Below are 18667 nucleotides of genomic sequence, written 5' to 3'. Positions count from 1 at the left end.
TTCCGAAATCCAGGATTTCAGTTTTTACAGAAATAACGCAGCCGTGTGTGCAGGGTCGGAAACACACACTGGCCGCCTAATTTCCTCCCAATGAAAGTAAACACCTGTTCGAAGCAGGGCCAGGAAGGTGCTCGGTTGGCCGTCGATTCCCCCCTTCCTAACAATGGAGAACCAACTTCCCGAGTGCAGGTCTACCACGTCTCTTTACTCGTCCGCGTTTCGTACTAGCGAGTCCTACCGATCAAAAGCAGACAGGTGCTTCTTCCATCAGAATAAAAATAGCAGTACTTGAAGTATGGATCTTAAAAAAGAATAATTAAAAATCGGTGGGAAAACGAGTTCAAAGATCTTCTATTTTTTATATTAGTGCATTTCCTTTTTTAATTATATATCACGTGTTTTCGATAAACCAATAATTGCCTGTTACGTGCTGTTTTAAGAGTTTGTTGTGTGATGAAATGGTTGGATAAGGGGTTGATTGCTGGGTGATGATAGAAAGTTTGTTATATCAAGTGGAGTGAATTGTTAGTAAATGGTAATGAAAATTTAAAAGAAATCGTCAGCCACTAATAGACGATAAAATACTAAAGCTTCAAGGGGTGAACAGTGAAACAGTGCAGGTGTTGATTTCGAACCCTTAACTTACTTGTGGTAAGTGTTTAGAGCTTAGATCTAAATATAGACGCATAAAATCAAATTGTATAAAATATTTTCAAACCCTTATAAGAATTTCATATAAATATTGAATATTCCAAGTTCTATTCACGTCATAATTCCTACTCACTGGTTTAATATTACATATAAAGTTATAGAAAAACAAAAGCCAGTGAGTAGAAATGGTCACGTGAAGAGAAATTAAGAGAATTTACTACGTATTACGTATTATTACGATTTGCATTGTTAACCCGTCATATTCGATTCACATTTGTAATGCGAAAACCGAGTACTTGTATACTTTCGATCGTGAAAGTGGCCGGCAAACAGAAGCACGGACAGAACAAGGGAGTATAGTGAATCATCGGGCCATTCCTTGTGCCAGGATATTATCGATGGGATCGCGAATATCGTGGCTAAGAGGGAGGACTTTACGCCGGTTGCCCATGGCAGTGCGTTTCAGTTTACGGTCGGTGAATTTGAGGAGTATCGTGGCCCACATAACCAGCGTATCCGGCTCGCGCATCCCGTAGCATAAATCATTCGGTTTTACCAGGAGGGAATCTTTTTCCTCGGTTTCGCGGATTATTTCCGCTTACTCTCGCGCCGATTGCTTTTACCGCTTTGTTCCAACCGATAGAAACTGTAATTGCCGGCTTAAACAAGGGTACGGCGCGATTGCTTAGATTGAGATAGAGGGTTGAAAATTGGCATGGGACGTTTTTTTTGGACACTCTATCGAATGGCTCATTGCAAGTTGAATTTCGTTCAAGGGCACATTTTACCATCTTATCCGGCTAGACCCTTTCTTCAAACATTGAACTGCGATTCGTCGAACTATTCTCTTTTCATTTATACTCTTATTTTGCTAATTGCAATTACTGTCTAGCAGGGGAATACAAAGGGACGATGTTTTTAATCTAATAGATTCTACTTTCAATTTTTTATACTTGCGTACCGTGATTGAAACCCTGCAGAAAAAAATGAGGAAGATTTTCCAATTAACGAACTGGTAAATTAATGTGAATTCTGTGCATCGCGAGACACGATCACTTGACTTCCTGTTTCAATTCGTAAAAGGTTCGAGGCTCTTTTAACTACCAGCGCGAATGGAATAGAGATTCTCAGGTAGCCGCAAACTTGCCGCAATCACGAATTAACTTTTACCTCCGCGATTCGATTCATTTTGCCCTTCTTTGGTTTCGGCTACGCACTTTGGAACGGATCACGGGCAAAACTATCGCTCTCGCAACCCCCACTTGCGATCTCCATGTCGTTCCAGGTATCTAGGTTTCACGTAATAAAGCAGTTTCTTCGCATGCTTTCTAACCACGCGTTATGCTTAGGCGTTGCGAACACATTTTAGGTATACATACATGCTCGGTTTTTTTTTTTTTCAATGCCCGTCATCCCGACGATCCGACATCGATCCGACAAATGTTTGCGCTCGCTTTTCGTTCGCTGGGAACTGTCTATAATCACGCGATCCTTAATTAACGATACGTTCCTCTGTCGTAACACGTTACAGACCCAAGACTGTAGCCAAGTCTCGTAGAATGAACTAATTAGTTACAAAATCCCGTTCCTCATAGTATTCAAACGTTCTAATATAATTAGAAATGTTCACTAGCTCGGATTTATTGAAATCCTGTTTTTTGATGCAAAATAAAACTTTTCAGATGTCCATCTAAAAAATTGTTTTACTTAAAAACACGTGTCATCCAAATTCTTGCACATTATTCATATTTGTCAGAAATAAGTGTGTCAAATCAATCTAAAGGCTACTTTCATTCAGTTCTGATTAATTTAATAAAGTAGATGATACACTATTTCTAAATATTTTTAAACTTTGTAAACTAATCGAGTAATTATTCAGCTTTTAGTTGTATATCACGTATTAAATTGAATTACACACATCATAATTGATCTCTTCATCAGTTGAAGAACGACATGCAGTTAGAGTTTTGCTATAAAAAGTTATGCACAATAATTAAGGGGACTTCCTCCTGTTTACAGTTCGCCTCCATAAACTTTTCAGTATTCCCCAACCAGACATACTTTCAAAAGCAAATAGAGTTTCTCATAAACTGATCTTAAGAACAACAAAAAATCGATATCTTCCGCTTCATAAAGATCGACAAGTAACATGTGTTTAATTATACTAATGTGTAATTTTTTTGTACGAAATTGCAGATGCATCGGCCGTTGCCCGGACCGGTGAAGGATGTCCTTGGATCGCCATGAAACACAGCATTCTGAAGATCCTGCCCATCCTCTGTTGCACAGTGCATTTACACGCTGGACAATGTGGGTCTGCCGGCTTTTCTCACGCCACCTGCTTTCTCCCCCTTTCGTCCCTTCCGCTCCATAATTCGCCCTCTTCGCTTTCCTCTTTCCATTTTGGCCGCGACCTTAATCGCACCGTCTTCCGTTTCATCACACGGTTGATCGCGTGCGAACCGTCACGCAGAAGGAGCTGCGGTTTTACGAAAGGGACTCGAACGGGCACGAAGTCCACGAAATTCACTCGGACTTCCCTTTGGCCAGTTTCCCTGCCCGAGGCAACGATCGCATGTCCCGCTTAGAAAGCCGAGTTGCATTGCGAAAAATTTTTATGTCTCCGTTTCTCTTCCTCGTTTCGCGGAAAGCAAGCATGATAATTAGGCCGTAGTAATAAATTAGACGCGGTGATATCCTCTCAACACGGTATCTATACTACGTGTATACGATTAGCGAATTGCAGAAAGAATTGAGTCGTTCACGCGAAGAATCGGTGTTTCCCATGTACGATAATTGCAAGACGCTATCGTCGTACAAAGGAAGCAAACCTGTTAAGATAAGACTTAAACGTTCGTTTACTTTTTCACCGTGCATAATCGTGTGAATTAGTATTACTTTTCTACCTGGCTTATCCATTGTGTAATAGACCGATTGTAATACTAGTCAATGAATGTGTAACGGAACGGTTTATTGGTTCAAACATTAACGCGCGACTTTGTCAGATAACGTGGCAAAAATTGATTTCTAATTTACTGCATGACTACGTGAATGACCCAATTTGTTCTGTTCACGTCACAGTTTCTCCTCGCTGGCCTCTTTTTCGATTATTTTACATGCAATCTTAAGGAAGTATAGGCTATATACTGCATATATTACACTTTCTAGAANTATAGCCAATACATCCTTAAGCCAGTGAATAGAAATTGTTACATGAACAGAACTTATGTGAATAGAAATTGAGTCATTTATTATACTTTATTGTAATAGAATTTCCGAATACTCGTTTTCCAAATATAGACCCAATTTCTGTTCACGCGACAATTTTGCTTCGCTGACCTCTTTTTCGGCTATCCTATATGCAATCATAAGCCGGCGACTAAAAATTGTTACATGAACAGAAATTGGGACATTTATCATACTTTATTGCAATGGAATTTCTGAACACTCGTTTTGCAAATGTAGATAATTCGAGACAACCAAGTTTAACAGTTAACGTTGTTACGAAATCGTAATGGATAGTATTAACTGTGAACGGTGGGTTCTTGTTCCATTATTCCCCTCCATCGGATCAGAACTAATGACAAGATTTTCTTCTGGAAAACTCTTCGACTGTCGAGGGGAAAAAAGATTACGAAAGGCAACGGCGGAACGTTGTTGCATCGTCGATACGCTGTGAGCTGGCAGCGGGCGGAACTTCGCTCCAAGGGAGCGCACACGTCTAAACCCCTCGTGTACCAGCTCCTGTTAAATGACTTATATGTACATATACGTACATGCACACATTCCGCGTTTTACTCTGTATTAATTTGGTTTGTTAATCTCTATGACGCATCGTGAATGTTGACCATTCGTATCACATGCGTGCTATTTCTATTTAAAATTTATTCGGATTGGACATAAAATATAAAATACAGTTTGGATCCAATCGAAAGCTTTTTACGACTGAAGAAATTCAAGGCTTTCTTTTATAATATTCAAAGTTTGGATGGCCTTAATAAATTAACAAGAAAAACATAATAAAAGTTCACAATCTAAAGGCATTTCCAATATTTCAATATTTTTTCTATATTTTTTCTTAGAATATCTTCAACAAAAATAAAGAAGAGCTTCTCAGATATCAGATGCTTATCTAAATTTTACGGCTTCCTATCGATATGTTCAAAATTCTTAAGACGATCAATACTTTCAAGACTCATCAAGATTTTCAAAAGTTCTTAGCTTCGGACTGATTCGAAGTGTTTTAAATATCAGAAGGTTCTATTGTCTGATATTCTATAGGACTACGTTTTCTTTGAACCTTCCCCTTGACAGGATGGACAGCGGTGAACCGTGAAAAAAACCGGAAACCCAAAAACCACACTATCTATATGTAGATCGAAGGAACACGATCCACACGAGCAGCTGAAGAAATACTACCTTCCAGTATTTACATATAAACCTGTTCCCGACTGTACATTAACCGTCTTATCTTTTTACCTTTCACCTCTTTACAATTTTCTCATGAAAAGTTCTATACAAAATAGTACTGCAAACTCAGCAATTGTACTATAAAATGAAATTTATAAAAATATAGTGATCCGTGATGCAAGATGTTTTTTGGAGAACGGTGCCACCGCGGCGCATCTCTTCGTCAGCGAAGATTTGCCGGTCGGTGACATCGTGGGCGTCCTCGGGGTGCTGGGCGATCCCGGGCCGCAGGGTGACATCGAGCTCAGACTCCAAGAGATCGACAGTCCCGTTGCTTTCTCGCCGTATTCGAAGAACTTGACTCTTATCAGGCCTCTCGACAAGGAGGGCGTTGATGGACCTGCCAGCGTTTATGTGAACGTGATTTGCGAGAGGAAACATACTCTGGATCCTGTGCGTTCAATATACAAGATACTCTTCTCACAATATTTATGCTGCGCCTATGAAAATGTAGCAGCATAACGAATTTGATTATTTTTACTTGCAGGGATTCGTGATACCAGTCAATATTCGTGTGACTGACGCGAACGATAATGCACCACAGTTCGTAAACGCACCGTACGTTCTCAATATCTCAGAGGTGAAGAAACAATTTCATTTATGCTTCTTAATATTATTTTGCGAATTTCGTGCATTTGTAAAAGAATTGAATGTGGAAGAAATAGAAGCTTTAAGTCTGATTTTCCAGTATTTACATATAAACCTGTTCCCGGCTATACATTAACCGTCTTATCTTTTTACCTTTCGCCTCTTCACAATTTTCTCATGAAAAGTTCTATACAAAATAGTACTGCAAACTCAGCAATTGTACTATAAAATGAAATTTATAAAAATATAGTGATCCGTGATGCAAGATGTTTTTTGGAGAACGGTGCCACCGCGGCGCATCTCTTCGTCAGCGAAGATTTGCCGGTCGGTGACATCGTGGGCGTCCTCGGGGTGCTGGGCGATCCCGGGCCGCAGGGTGACATCGAGCTCAGACTCCAAGAGATCGACAGTCCCGTTGCTTTCTCGCCGTATTCGAAGAACTTGACTCTTATCAGGCCTCTCGACAAGGAGGGCGTTGATGGACCTGCCAGCGTTTATGTGAACGTGATTTGCGAGAGGAAACATACTCTGGATCCTGTGCGTTCAATATACAAGATACTCTTCTCACAATATTTATGCTGCGCCTATGAAAATGTAGCAGCATAACGAATTTGATTATTTTTACTTGCAGGGATTCGTGATACCAGTCAATATTCGTGTGACTGACGCGAACGATAATGCACCACAGTTCGTAAACGCACCGTACGTTCTCAATATCTCAGAGGTGAAGAAACAATTTCATTTATGCTTCTTAATATTATTTTGCGAATTTCGTGCATTTGTAAAAGAATTGAATGTGGAAGAAATAGAAGCTTTAAGTCTGATGCACGAAAATGTACAAAGTATCAAAAGTGTAATATAAAAATCCGTAGTTTAATTATTATACAATTTTTTAATGAATGAATTTAAATTTAAAATTGATTTAGGTCACGGTAGTCGGTACTAGGGTTCTTCAAGGAGTGAGAGCAGCGGATGCCGATCAACCGGGACCGTATTCGACTGTTCAATATGCCGTACTGCCTGGACCGCATTCGGTAATTTTTTTTACTTCCTTTTCGTTTTTAGAGAGATTAATAATAATATTTTCTAGGACTACTTTGTATTCGTCAATGCGTTGGAGGGTACATTAGTTCTCAGGAAACCACTGGATTACGAGAGCCTTGCTAATTTCTCCGTGGATATCCGCGCACAAGTGAGTCACTCAACGAAAAATTTTATTAGTATTGCAGTTAGATTTTATGTATTCATAAGAAAATTGAATGTACAAAAATTATAAAAACTATTCAGAATATTCAAAGCAGAATAGATATTTCAATCATTAAATGATAAAATAAAATATTTTTTTAATTCGATACCCTAAATGTTTAATTTTGCCTAAAAATCTGCAGTAATTAATATTAATTTAAATTCTATATAGGATCAAGGGAATCCTCCCAAATCATCGACTACGACTCTTTACGTGAACGTGATTGACGCGGACGATCAAAATCCTGCCTTCCAAAATGATCAGTATAAAATAATTATTCCACGAAACATCAAAACGGTAAAATTACATATCTATTTGAAATCAATGAATTAATTATAATAGAATCAGGCTAAGAGTGATAAATGATCCGTTTCTTTCAGAGAAGGCTGCTGAAGGTAGACCCAGCGCCGATAAAAGCTGTCGATCAAGATTTAGGGATCAATGCCCCAGTTAAGTACACGATTCAAGGAGGAATTCTACCATTTCTCAGTTTGAATCCGGAAACGGCCGAAGTTGGCATAACGCGGCCGCTGTACGAACATGAACTCTTGTCCCCAGCCACAATAGTCGTTAAGGCAAGCATTCTAATTAATGATTAATGCCTCTGATAATATAAAACAAATTCATTTCGAACAGAGGTTGATATTAAAAAATGCTTGGGATGCCTTATATATAAAAAATTGTTTTATTAATTGACAGGCCACGCAGGTAGACAATCCGGATAAATACGCTCTTTCTACTATAATCGTTTCACGCGAGAGCGACTGGGTCGTCGAACCCACCGCTGGTACGTAATTAAATAATTCACCCTTTCGATTCACAAATAATTAAAACGATATAAATATATTAGGTGGAAGATTACCTGTGAAATTTATACGAAGGGATCACGAGACTAGCATCCCGGAGAATACCCCGCCGGGGAGTGTTTTGTTAACAACGGCAGTAAATAAAGTAGATTCTGTAAGTCGTAATATTAAATTCTTTACATTATATATTTGCAACATAATTATGTATTGTAAATCATTTTTCTGCGTTTTTAGAACCTGAGGTTTTGGCTCGTGGGAGCAATCGAAGATCTCGAGAGGTTTTCTATCACCAATTCCGGTGAATTAATTTTAAAAGGCACATTAGATCACGAAAGGAGGATCCAACATAGCTTCCTGGTTCGCGTTACTGACGGTCATCACGTATGTTTTCTAATAGCTTATTTGTAATCACTAAATTATAGATTCTTATGAATTTGTAAGAGGCATAAATGTGCTAAAATTTGAGTATTTCACGCTTGTCTCTCTTGAAAAAGAATTCCGACAAAATACAGATTGTGAATGAAACGTTGCAGAACGACACGTCACGCGTTAATGTATCTGTCGAGGATGTAAATGAATGGGAACCCCGGTTTCGTCATCCCAGGTACGAATTCCACGCGACAACCTTGAGAGAGGGGTCTGTCGTCGGTAAGCGAACTTTCTCTTTCGCAATTAGTTGGTCAAATAAACTTTTCGTAACATATGTGATAATAGTAAGAATCCTTTAGGAAAACTGGAAGCTGCCGATGGCGACAGAGATGATAAAGTTAGTCTATCCCTTAGAGGACCAGATGCAAGGTACAATACAGAAACGTGTAGAATATTATATTATTATTGTTATTATTAGGATATTATAGTGTTAAATTTAAACAGTTCAATTATTATAGGTCTTTCGAGATACGTGACAATGGAGAGCTAATTCTCAGATCAGCTGCGACTGTTAATGGTTCTCTGGCCAGATTAGTGGCTGTAGCCTCTGATTCTGGACGCCCTCCTAGGTGAGTCAATCATGTAATGAAAATTTTTACTTGGAAAATGTTTATATTCGTCATTCATTGAAAGGAAATGTTTCGTTTAGGTCTAGCATGATCCCAGTGATCGTGCATATACCGAGCAGTGGCTCTCTGCCCATCGCTGCAAGGGCTGCACCTGCATGGTTGGGCAGTAGTGTCCTTCTCGTTGCTGTTTTTGGCGCCGTTTTGGGTCTTCTCGGTGTTATAATACTCGTTTTAATTTTGTATATATATAAAAAGTAAGTAAAATGAATCTAATAGAAAATAAATTCGCCTCTATTTTTTCCCAACTCTTTCACACTATTAAATATGTTTTTAGTCATCTCTATATTCATGTTTAATTATTAAAATCTGCTGAATTTGAATAACGTGTTATAGCAAGAGGCCGAAAGCTAGTGGCTCGGTGAGTTCCGTAGGGACTGGCTACCGCGAAAAGTCGCCAGTTCCTTCTGCCTTGAGTCCAACTCCTCAAGTACTCGGGGCGAACATGCTACAGGACGCCCTCGAGATACCTCGAAGGGGGGCACGAACCGAAGGTGTTCTTAGTATTGACGAGAACGACGAAGTCGAGGCTGAAGACGATCAGGAGGAAGAGGATCGCGTTGATCAAGAAATCGTCGACGACAGTAACAATGCTCAATTCCAAGAAAGGAATATGAACAGCAACGATGTCGCGAATCCCGTCTTCGGAGCGAGGAACTATAGTGCCACGATTAAAAGTAAGAAAATATACTATTCGTAAATTCTTCCTTTCAGGGTTGCAGATTTTTTTAATTGCTTGAATTAAAATTCAGTCGTTAATTCGAATTACTTCCATTTAAGCTACTTAAATAATTTTAAGTAATAGACTTCAAATGAAATTAATATTTATATTAGACGCAACATCGGCGAAGCAGAGGCCTGCTCACGCGAGACACAAAGTAGCTCCCGCTCCTCCGAACCCTCCGAATTTATCAGCGACCTGCAACATACCCAACATCGGCGGTCTCGTCCAGAATATGAACGATTTGAGCGCGAAAACTAACATGAACGTCGGATCCCGCGAATCTTCCAATTACTCCGTTGATCTTCCGGATTCTTTGGTACCTGCGTGGCCCGTTTGTTCCCTCTCGCAGAGAGTCAAAAAATTATCATGGGACGACGATGACAGGGTAAACTATCTTATTTTTCTTAATCCATGTAGGACAGATAGTTTTATTATTCATTAAATACGTAAATCTATTTTTAGACGGTGGATAGCGTGGAAGTTGCGGCGGAAACGAGGTCCAGGAATGGTCAGAGCGGAAACGAGCGACTTAATCTCACCGTGTATTTTTAACTTCGAAAGACTGAAACACAGAATGGTTCCAATTAATCTCTAAGCTTTATCGAACTGCGTTGATGATTTTCTTCAATAAATAGTTCTCCCAGTAAATCAATTGTTATATGTACTATTTCCAAATGCTGAATGAATTTAAATAAAATGTACATACTATACAAAACGAGCCTGATATTGTATATCTACATAATATAGATGATGTGTGTTGAACGAGAATATAAATTCGTTTTCTGTTTATGGCTGTTTCATTCGCGTTCCAAAAGAGAAGATGAAGTTCTGTGTCACCGTGTCAGTGGGACGGTCCTCGGGAAAACCCACGTCGCACGATTCTGCTTTTAATATATTAAAACAAAAGAATTTTCAAACCACTCACTTTCTATAGATAAATCGGTTGTAATGTCATTCCAGGACGAAGAAAAATGTCATAATCACTAAACTGCGCATTTTTATGCAAAATAAAATATTTTATGTCAGTTTAAATAATGTGATTTGCATATGAGATTCCCTTATCATTGAAGTATCGCAAAGTTTACTCTGTTTTTGATATTTTTTTTACATTCTATATTTTTACATTACAGGCAATGTTTTTATTCTTTGCAAATTCAACTTTCTTATAAAATAAAATCTGCAGTCTAATCTTATTTTATGTCAGTTTAAATAATGTGATTTGCATATGAGATTCCCTTATCATTGAAGTATCGCAAAGTTTACTCTGTTTTTGATATTTTTTTTACATTCTATATTTTTACATTACAGGCAATGTTTTTATTCTTTGCAAATTCAACTTTCTTATAAAATAAAATCTGCAGTCTAATCACGAAGTTTTTAAAAGCACAGCTGATCTCTTAGAATTTTTTCAATTCATCGTTTCGACGATAGGCAAATATTTTATAAGAATCATTGATTAAACACGTGGTTGGCTCCAACGAAGAAAGTGACTCACAAACAGTTTTTCGAGGAGGAGAGAGAAAGTGACCCGCAAGAGCCTGCCGTAGGTCTCAGATAGTTTTACATTGACCGTGAACGGAAGCGGATCGAACAGGTGAAACCACGGTCAAACAGGATTGGAATGATAACAGCTAAGAGAACATCCCTGTTTCACGAATATTATGTAAGTGAGTGAATTTTTTTATCTAATTTCTTCAATATTCTCTGACGTTTTAATTAATACAAAATAATAGTGAAAAAGAAACATTAAAAAACATTATTTCACTGAGAACTCGTATACAAAAATCCTTACTGTTTAAATACGTGCGATTAAATATTAATTAAGACTCATGTGATTTTCCCAATGTTCTCTAATTCTATTTTAATTGCTACGAAGTATTAGTAAATAACTATAGAAAACTTTGTTTTATGGAATACGTATATGAAAAAAATAGTGATAAAACAAATACGGTTAAATATTAATTAAGAAACATTAATACGCTGACTAAGTGATTTGCATGACGCACCAATCTCACCACCCACTTTCTTAAAGGAAAGTCGGTTTTTCTTAATCCGTTCCCTACTTTCAGGTTTACCATGAAGCTTAAGATATCTGTTCACCTCTCGGTTTTATTTATTTGCATTGGAATTCCAGGTACACATAAATAACTAAATCCTTCTCACAAGAAAAACAGATTGTAATTAAATTACTTGTCTTCTACTAGGTGATTACGCGGTGTCTGCTATAAATTCTTCTAACGTCTCGATAATTGAATCGCCAGGACCATGGAGCGAAATTTTGGAAGATTGGATTGTTTCCGATTCCAGAATAGGGAGAATGTCAAAGGTGATGAAGTTCGGAGATAAGAGTCTCGTAGTAACGAGCAAAGCAACAAGTAAACGAGAAGTTTCCGAAACCGATTTGTATCTCCTTGGTAATCTGATACGCCTTAAATAGATTATTATAATTAAACTGTCCATTTTATGCATTTATAGAAAAACTAGTGCAGGAAATATAAAGAATGCATGTTTAATTTATTCTGTCTACAATGAAGTGTAAAATGAATCGTCAGTGTGTGAAGGTGTAGGCGCATAAATAATTAAGTATATTCAAGGTGTAAGTTAAGTTCTACATTTTGGCTGATAAGATTAGAATTAATAAATACTGCTATTTATTTAAATCGATACCATAACAGTTTTATTTTGCATAAAAGTCCGCAGTTTAATTATAGTAATAATTGTATAATTATATTCTCAAGTAAATTGCTATTTTATTTAATTATATATTACAGGGGCGATAGAGAAGCTCGTTTACAGAGTAGACTTCTTAGAAAACCGTCTCAGAAGAGCAGAGGAGCTTCTCTATTACGTTATTTCCGGAAACGTAGATAAGAAAGGTAATATTTTAACTTATTTCGTTGCGTTTTTATCATCAAAATTTTTTTGTTATTGTTTTTCATAGAATCTTGTCCTTCGAACTATACAAAAATCGGTCAGAATTGCTACCACTTCAGTAATCGTGATTTTGATTGGAAATCGTCGGCCAGCCTCTGTCGCGGGATGGGTGGCCAATTGTTGGAATTCGATACGGATGATGAGAAACGCGATGTGTATGCTAGTTTGCAAACGAACTCGAAATTGAAGGGTAAAACGTTTTGGACGGGCGGCCTGAATCCGGGCCTTCTTTGGATTTGGGCGAGCAGCGCCAAACCAGTCTTCCAAAATACCAAACAGACTATTCCTGGCGATGGCAGGTGAGATACAAATTTCAAAATATCTTCGAATTAATGAACTAATTAGAATTTAATTAGAATTAAAATTGAATTATTTTACATCTCCAGGTGCTTGAAACTATTCTACAATTCAACGTCCAGACTGTATTCTTATCAAAGCGATGATTGCGGTGCGAAGCATAGATATGCTTGCAAATTAACAACAGATGACGAATCGGCGAACAAAATTGAAAGAACTGCGAAAACGATAAAAAGTGGATAAAATTAAATTTAATGATCGATGTACAGTAACTCTTAATCATGCTATTTATTTCATGTATATTTATTTCGTTTGAATAATACAAAGCGTTTGCAATACTACAGAAAAGTATTTTATATTCTCTAATGTGTTCTTTCTCCTTAATATGTATTAATATATTTTCTCTTTGATCCAAAAAAAGAATACTGTAAAGTGTGGTTCGTATACATATATTCAGTCGAGATTGTCTTACTTAATACTATTTAATCTTTATACGCAGTTAAGTACTAGTTTCGTTTTTGTCTTTTGTTTTTCGAATATTATACGACAATTATACATATAAGACGATCATTATTACTGATTCAGTATAACTGACTCACTAAACTTTTTTCAATTCTGTTAATTTTCTCAATTCAATTAATAAATTCTTTAATTTAATAAATTTTTGCATTTGATATGTTCGACGATATATGTGTGTATACTTTAAAAAAATGCAAAATTCAATTATGAAAATATAAATATCTCTTTAAAGCTAACTGAAGTGCATCACAATTAAACAAATTTTTATCATAGACATATGAGAATAGACCGAGCGCCGGTTGGGAGACTGATTGATGGAAGAGGTAAAAACTGAATGGAAGCGGTTCGACGTTCGGTCCATTCTCTTATGTGTCGACTGCAAATTTATATAGCAAAATTAGGTATTTAATAAGTGTAAAGACTACACACCAATGCCGTAAAATATTTACTACCTCCCAAGCCGATCTATTTGATCCTCAATCAGAAGTAACAAACAAAAGTTCGAATAAAAATCAACAATATACTAATCTAAGTCTATGATTTTTATAGTTTACGTAAAGCTGATATGAATTGACCGTCTCATGATATTTCGAGTTATTCAGGGACACTGTTAGGACAAGTACAAGGAAGAGCATTTTTTTTTATTTTTTCATTTGGGGTTGATTGTGAAAAATTCTGATCGTTTAAAGCAATCACTCTCGCAGATTGATGACTCATAACGAGACTTCGTTTACCTTCATTCACTATCGCGAGAACGTGTTGGCTGTTAGTAATTAAACCCCCTTTCTCTGCAATTAGTTTTTTAGTGGCCTTGGTGTTATTTGCGTCTATACCTCGGCAGCAGTCGTCGATAACAGCCAAAGTATAGCCTAATCGCAGTCCGTCTAAACATGTTGCCCTCACGCAGACATCGTAAGCGAGACCGCCTACGTACAGATGGGTCACGGTTAATTTCTGTAGAATTGCCTGCAACTCTGTGTAACCCTTCGAGCTATTATCGCAAAACGCCGAATAAGCATCGATTGTCGGGTCCGTACCCTTAAGTACCTGAATGGACATTAGGAACCTTATTTTCTAAAATACTTTTTACATCATGTACACAATTAATCCTATAAGTTCCGAAATCGCAATAATACAAAGTTATATTTCTGAATCCTTGCCAAAGTTTACTGCCAAGAAATATAAACTATACATATACTTATATCCGTAAAAAATATCTAGATGTTAGCTTAGCTTGAGATAAAATATTGATAAGTGTACGTGTAAAGGAAATAAGTATTTTTATTAATAGTTTCATGATTTAAGACTTATAGGCTTTAATTGGAATTGTAATCGTCTATAGAAAATTATGTAACCTGCTTGGAATCTACCGCGATCACGAGATCTTTGTGCAATTCAGCTCCCCACGTGTTCATCACGCAATGCTTCGGCCAAAGTATTTGCTCCAAATGAGGATCGGCGAAAATCACTTTGTCGAACGGCTTGGCATTTGCTTTTGTTACCTGTGTACATTAAGACCGTTTGCCTATTTTCGGAGACAGATTTATAACGCCGAACACCATAAATGAAAGTAAAGTCAAGCCAGGTCGCCATTCAGTACGGCACGCATCCCCAAAATTTATTGCAAGCAGATGAAAGTGACTGAAAACACGTTGCCTGCGTGTTCTATTGATCGTGAGAGAGTGCAGACGCGTAAAATAAGTTTCTATAGATGAGCGCTGTTTTATGGCCAGAGGAACATTTGGCTCCTTTCAGATAGAATTGGCTAACTGAAGGACAAACGCAAACTTTTCGACGAATATAAGCAGAAAGTCCTTTTTTTTCATAAACAGAATTCTTTACGATAATAGCGCATAGTATACTGAAATGTTACAGCAGGTAAATCAATATGAAATACCATTCAATGTACGATAGAATGTTTTTTAGTGGCCTTGGTGTTATTTGCGTCTATACCTCGGCAGCAGTCGTCGATAACAGCCAAAGTATAGCCTAATCGCAGTCCGTCTAAACATGTTGCCCTCACGCAGACATCGTAAGCGAGACCGCCTACGTACAGATGGGTCACGGTTAATTTCTGTAGAATTGCCTGCAACTCTGTGTAACCCTTCGAGCTATTATCGCAAAACGCCGAATAAGCATCGATTGTCGGGTCCGTACCCTTAAGTACCTGAATGGACATTAGGAACCTTATTTTCTAAAATACTTTTTACATCATGTACACAATTAATCCTATAAGTTCCGAAATCGCAATAATACAAAGTTATATTTCTGAATCCTTGCCAAAGTTTACTGCCAAGAAATATAAACTATACATATACTTATATCCGTAAAAAATATCTAGATGTTAGCTTAGCTTGAGATAAAATATTGATAAGTGTACGTGTAAAGGAAATAAGTATTTTTATTAATAGTTTCATGATTTAAGACTTATAGGCTTTAATTGGAATTGTAATCGTCTATAGAAAATTATGTAACCTGCTTGGAATCTACCGCGATCACGAGATCTTTGTGCAATTCAGCTCCCCACGTGTTCATCACGCAATGCTTCGGCCAAAGTATTTGCTCCAAATGAGGATCGGCGAAAATCACTTTGTCGAACGGCTTGGCATTTGCTTTTGTTACCTGTGTACATTAAGACCGTTTGCCTATTTTCGGAGACAGATTTATAACGCCGAACACCATAAATGAAAGTAAAGTCAAGCCAGGTCGCCATTCAGTACGGCACGCATCCCCAAAATTTATTGCAAGCAGATGAAAGTGACTGAAAACACGTTGCCTGCGTGTTCTATTGATCGTGAGAGAGTGCAGACGCGTAAAATAAGTTTCTATAGATGAGCGCTGTTTTATGGCCAGAGGAACATTTGGCTCCTTTCAGATAGAAGATAGAATTGGCTAACTGAAGGACAAACGCAAACTTTTCGACGAATATAAGCAGAAAGTCCTTTTTTTTCATAAACAGAATTCTTTACGATAATAGCGCATAGTATACTGAAATGTTACAGCAGGTAAATCAATATGAAATACCATTCAATGTACGATAGAAAATACACGAGTGTTCAGTGTTACAGCGACAACCTGTATAATATGTAACTTTATTTTTTCTATTTTCTAATTTATTATATTAACCATAGTAAATGCAATCAATTCTATTTCTTTAAATGCAGATGCAGGGTATGTATCCTAAACCTGTGTTATCTTAAACACTGGCTTATCATTTATGTAATTATCTAAAAACAAACTTTTCCTCTTTAAACCAGAAATAGACGGCCGCGTGTTTTCCCGCCGAAGTCTGGGTACATGTGCGAAAAGAAAAAAAACAAAGAAAGGAGAACGCCATGTGGACGGTGGAAACTGTGCCTGCAATATCTCAAAAAAAAAGCGCAACCTTGGAGAAACAAGTTTCCTCTTCAATTGTGTGCAGAGACGGTATACGAAATCCCTCACGGGAGAAAGCCATGCTCTTTCTCACTCCCACCATATGGTACTATCGTCGTGAAGGACTTCGTATACCATCCCTGATCATACGGTCAACTCTCTCATTTCAAAAGACCGATAGAATCTGGAAGACGTAAAGGGCACTCTCATTGTGAATGAAACGACAAATATAGCTATGCCATAAATATCCTCGAATTCCAAAACAAGCTAAACGACGGGCGCACGTGTCGCAGCGTTGCGAACATTCTTTGAGCACAAAAGGTGTTCATGTTAAGTACAAGAGATGTTGAAATAGATAACGTGTTTCTCAGATTTCTCTCTTACCGAGGCATATGCTAATGTTTGTAGTGCATGCTAACTCTTTTCTCTAAGCTTCGTATCTCAATTGCTACTTTACTCTACGTACCTTTGAATCTGGATGTAATTCCCGTAAATGCAAATTTTCGTAAAAGCTAATATGATCTGCCGGATGCCAATCTAACGAATAAATAACGTTATCAAAGCGCCCGTTTTTTATCAAATAATTGAAAGGCTGTATCACTTCGGCTCCGTCCTGCTTGTACTCGCATTTACGAAGAGCTAAAGAACCATCGATAAAATCGTTCTGCACGTCTACGACAAGTAGAGCATTGACAGGGTTGAGAGTTACCCGTAACCAATCACAAAATCTGTTAATTATAAAATAAGAAGTTCAAAGTTACTGCATGTTACGAACGAGGAAATAACTTGTATCACACGATTTCGAAGAAAAGATACTCCGTCCGCAGTTCTTCATCATAATATCGTACCTTACGATAATATAGATTTTTCAGTACGATAGTAAAATCTGACGTAATAAAATACTATTTATATAAACAGCTTAGAGAAACAAATCATATAGTAAAAATTTGATTAGTATTGTATATTTTGTCATGCGTTTATAAAATCATAAGTTCATCCAGATATTGAATAAGAAAGAAGAACTTTATTGGGTTTCTCCTAGATTTCTTTGATTTCCTCCTTCCACCTTACATCGTATATAATCGAAATAAACAACAGGTATATTTACAGGTAATTTTGCAGGTATGTATTTACACATACATATCCTGTGTTAATGTATGTACAAACAGCAATCAATCGAATAATCAGAGTATCGTTACGTACTCGCGTCCGGTGATTCAGTTAAACAATTACATTATTGGTTTGGTTACGTGATACGAACAACGAACAATAGATCGATTGTTCAATAGTACTTACCTTCGCCATTCTTGCGCCTTTAAAACACCGTCCTTATCTTGGTCAAATAAACCGAACATATCTTGAATTCTCCACTCCTCCCGTTGAATCTCGTCCGGCTGGAAAAGTTCTTCGCATATCGACCGAAATCTCCCGAAACTCAGGCTACCATCCTCTACCGCCAAATTAAACTTGCTCAAGAATTTTTCGGCTACCTGTCGTTCTTTCTCGCCATTCGAATCAACCGATTGATTTCCGTTCATGTTCTCACGTTATAAGATATAATCGGCCGGGTTTTTACTTTTACTTTACACTATCTTTTATACGATTATCTCCGATCACGAAAATTCATTGGTTCAACCAGGCGAATTCGCTCACTCCATGAGGTTAGCTTGAAAATACCGGCCGAACTTAATGTTTCGACAACTCCTGACGATCGATCGATTGTCGGCTCACGTCACGGCGTGACCAGCGTTGGGGCAAGAAATCCCTCACGCACGACGGTATCAGAAAGAGCATGGCTCTCACTCTCACCAATGATAGATTATCCCTACTACCATCGTGAAGGATTTCTTGCCCCAATGCCGCGTGTGATAGACAACTCATTGGAGCTCGATAGCGTGTTTCGAAAACAATTACATACATACATGTGTATGTACATACATACATAATGGATAATAAGTAGCTATGTAGCGTGCTTTGTAAATATAGCGTGCTCGTGTAGGAG

General features: G+C 37.6%; 3 protein-coding genes across 6 annotated transcripts; 2 read left to right on the top strand and 1 right to left on the bottom strand.

Annotated features, from left to right (window-relative positions):
• Positions 1-2448: 2448 nt before the first annotated feature.
• On the top strand, positions 2449-10704 carry Cad96Cb (protocadherin Fat 4-like Cad96Ca). Its single transcript, XM_018022762.2, has 17 exons — positions 2449-2961; positions 5228-5514; positions 5609-5701; positions 6636-6743; positions 6800-6901; positions 7127-7252; positions 7336-7530; positions 7655-7742; positions 7806-7915; positions 7996-8142; positions 8295-8409; positions 8490-8559; positions 8649-8759; positions 8840-9013; positions 9153-9493; positions 9651-9925; positions 10003-10704. The coding sequence occupies exons 1-17, from the start codon at positions 2895-2897 to the stop codon at positions 10090-10092; spliced, it is 2499 nt and encodes an 832-aa protein (XP_017878251.1). The 5' UTR covers positions 2449-2894; the 3' UTR covers positions 10093-10704.
• Positions 10705-10745: 41 nt separating this feature from the next.
• On the top strand, positions 10746-13030 carry LOC108623900 (CD209 antigen-like protein A). 2 transcript variants are annotated; one of them, XM_026812666.1, is made up of 6 exons: positions 10746-11203; positions 11610-11674; positions 11745-11954; positions 12312-12416; positions 12482-12773; positions 12861-13030. In XM_026812666.1, coding segments are annotated over exons 1-6 (828 nt in total). In that variant the 5' UTR covers positions 10746-11201; the 3' UTR covers positions 13015-13030. The 2 variants fall into 2 exon arrangements, with proteins under 2 accessions (XP_026668467.1, XP_017878242.1); XM_018022753.2 differs by having other exon boundaries at positions 10746-11207.
• A 28-nt stretch (positions 13031-13058) lies between these two features.
• LOC108623959 (nicotinamidase) lies at positions 13059-18661 on the bottom strand. 3 transcript variants are annotated; one of them, XM_026812665.1, is made up of 6 exons: positions 18156-18661; positions 17962-18059; positions 17132-17393; positions 15766-15912; positions 15221-15457; positions 13059-14100 (listed from the first exon to the last, which is right to left on the bottom strand). In XM_026812665.1, exons 1-6 carry the CDS (start codon positions 18201-18203, stop codon positions 13885-13887), a joined length of 1008 nt encoding a protein of 335 aa, XP_026668466.1. In that variant the 5' UTR covers positions 18204-18661; the 3' UTR covers positions 13059-13884. The 3 variants fall into 3 exon arrangements, with proteins under 3 accessions (XP_026668466.1, XP_017878360.1, XP_017878361.1); XM_018022871.2 differs by having other exon boundaries at positions 17962-18661; XM_018022872.2 differs by lacking the exon at positions 15221-15457 and having other exon boundaries at positions 13059-14337; positions 17962-18661.
• Positions 18662-18667: the final 6 nt, after the last annotated feature.

Source organism: Ceratina calcarata, unplaced genomic scaffold, assembly GCF_001652005.2.
Source record: "Ceratina calcarata isolate Rehan_Ccalc_2016 unplaced genomic scaffold, ASM165200v1 scaffold294.2, whole genome shotgun sequence".
In the NCBI taxonomy this organism is placed as follows: Eukaryota; Metazoa; Arthropoda; class Insecta; order Hymenoptera; family Apidae; genus Ceratina; species Ceratina calcarata.
Note: the sequence above shows the minus strand (reverse complement) of the source record. Positions and strands in the feature narration are given on the sequence as shown.

What these genes read in the sequence shown, in the direction of transcription:
- LOC108623959 (XM_018022871.2), bottom strand. Translation starts at nt 18,203, where the DNA reads ATGAACGGAAATCAATCGGTTGATTCGAATGGCGAGAAAGAACGACAG. An exon ending in AATTACATCCAGATTCAAAG is followed by an intron (nt 15,913 to 17,131) that starts GTACGTAGAGTA and finishes TAATGTACACAG; the next exon opens with GTAACAAAAGCAAATGCCAA. An exon ending in TAGACGCAAATAACACCAAG is followed by an intron (nt 14,101 to 15,220) that starts GCCACTAAAAAA and finishes AATAACACCAAG; the next exon opens with GCCACTAAAAAACTAATTGC.
- LOC108623900 (XM_026812666.1), top strand. An exon ending in AACCGATTTGTATCTCCTTG is followed by an intron (nt 11,955 to 12,311) that starts GTAATCTGATAC and finishes TATATATTACAG; the next exon opens with GGGCGATAGAGAAGCTCGTT. An exon ending in ACTATTCCTGGCGATGGCAG is followed by an intron (nt 12,774 to 12,860) that starts GTGAGATACAAA and finishes TTACATCTCCAG; the next exon opens with GTGCTTGAAACTATTCTACA.
- Cad96Cb (XM_018022762.2), top strand. Translation starts at nt 2,895, where the DNA reads ATGAAACACAGCATTCTGAAGATCCTGCCCATCCTCTGTTGCACAGTG. An exon ending in TACTGCCTGGACCGCATTCG is followed by an intron (nt 6,744 to 6,799) that starts GTAATTTTTTTT and finishes AATATTTTCTAG; the next exon opens with GACTACTTTGTATTCGTCAA. An exon ending in CAGTAAATAAAGTAGATTCT is followed by an intron (nt 7,916 to 7,995) that starts GTAAGTCGTAAT and finishes CTGCGTTTTTAG; the next exon opens with AACCTGAGGTTTTGGCTCGT.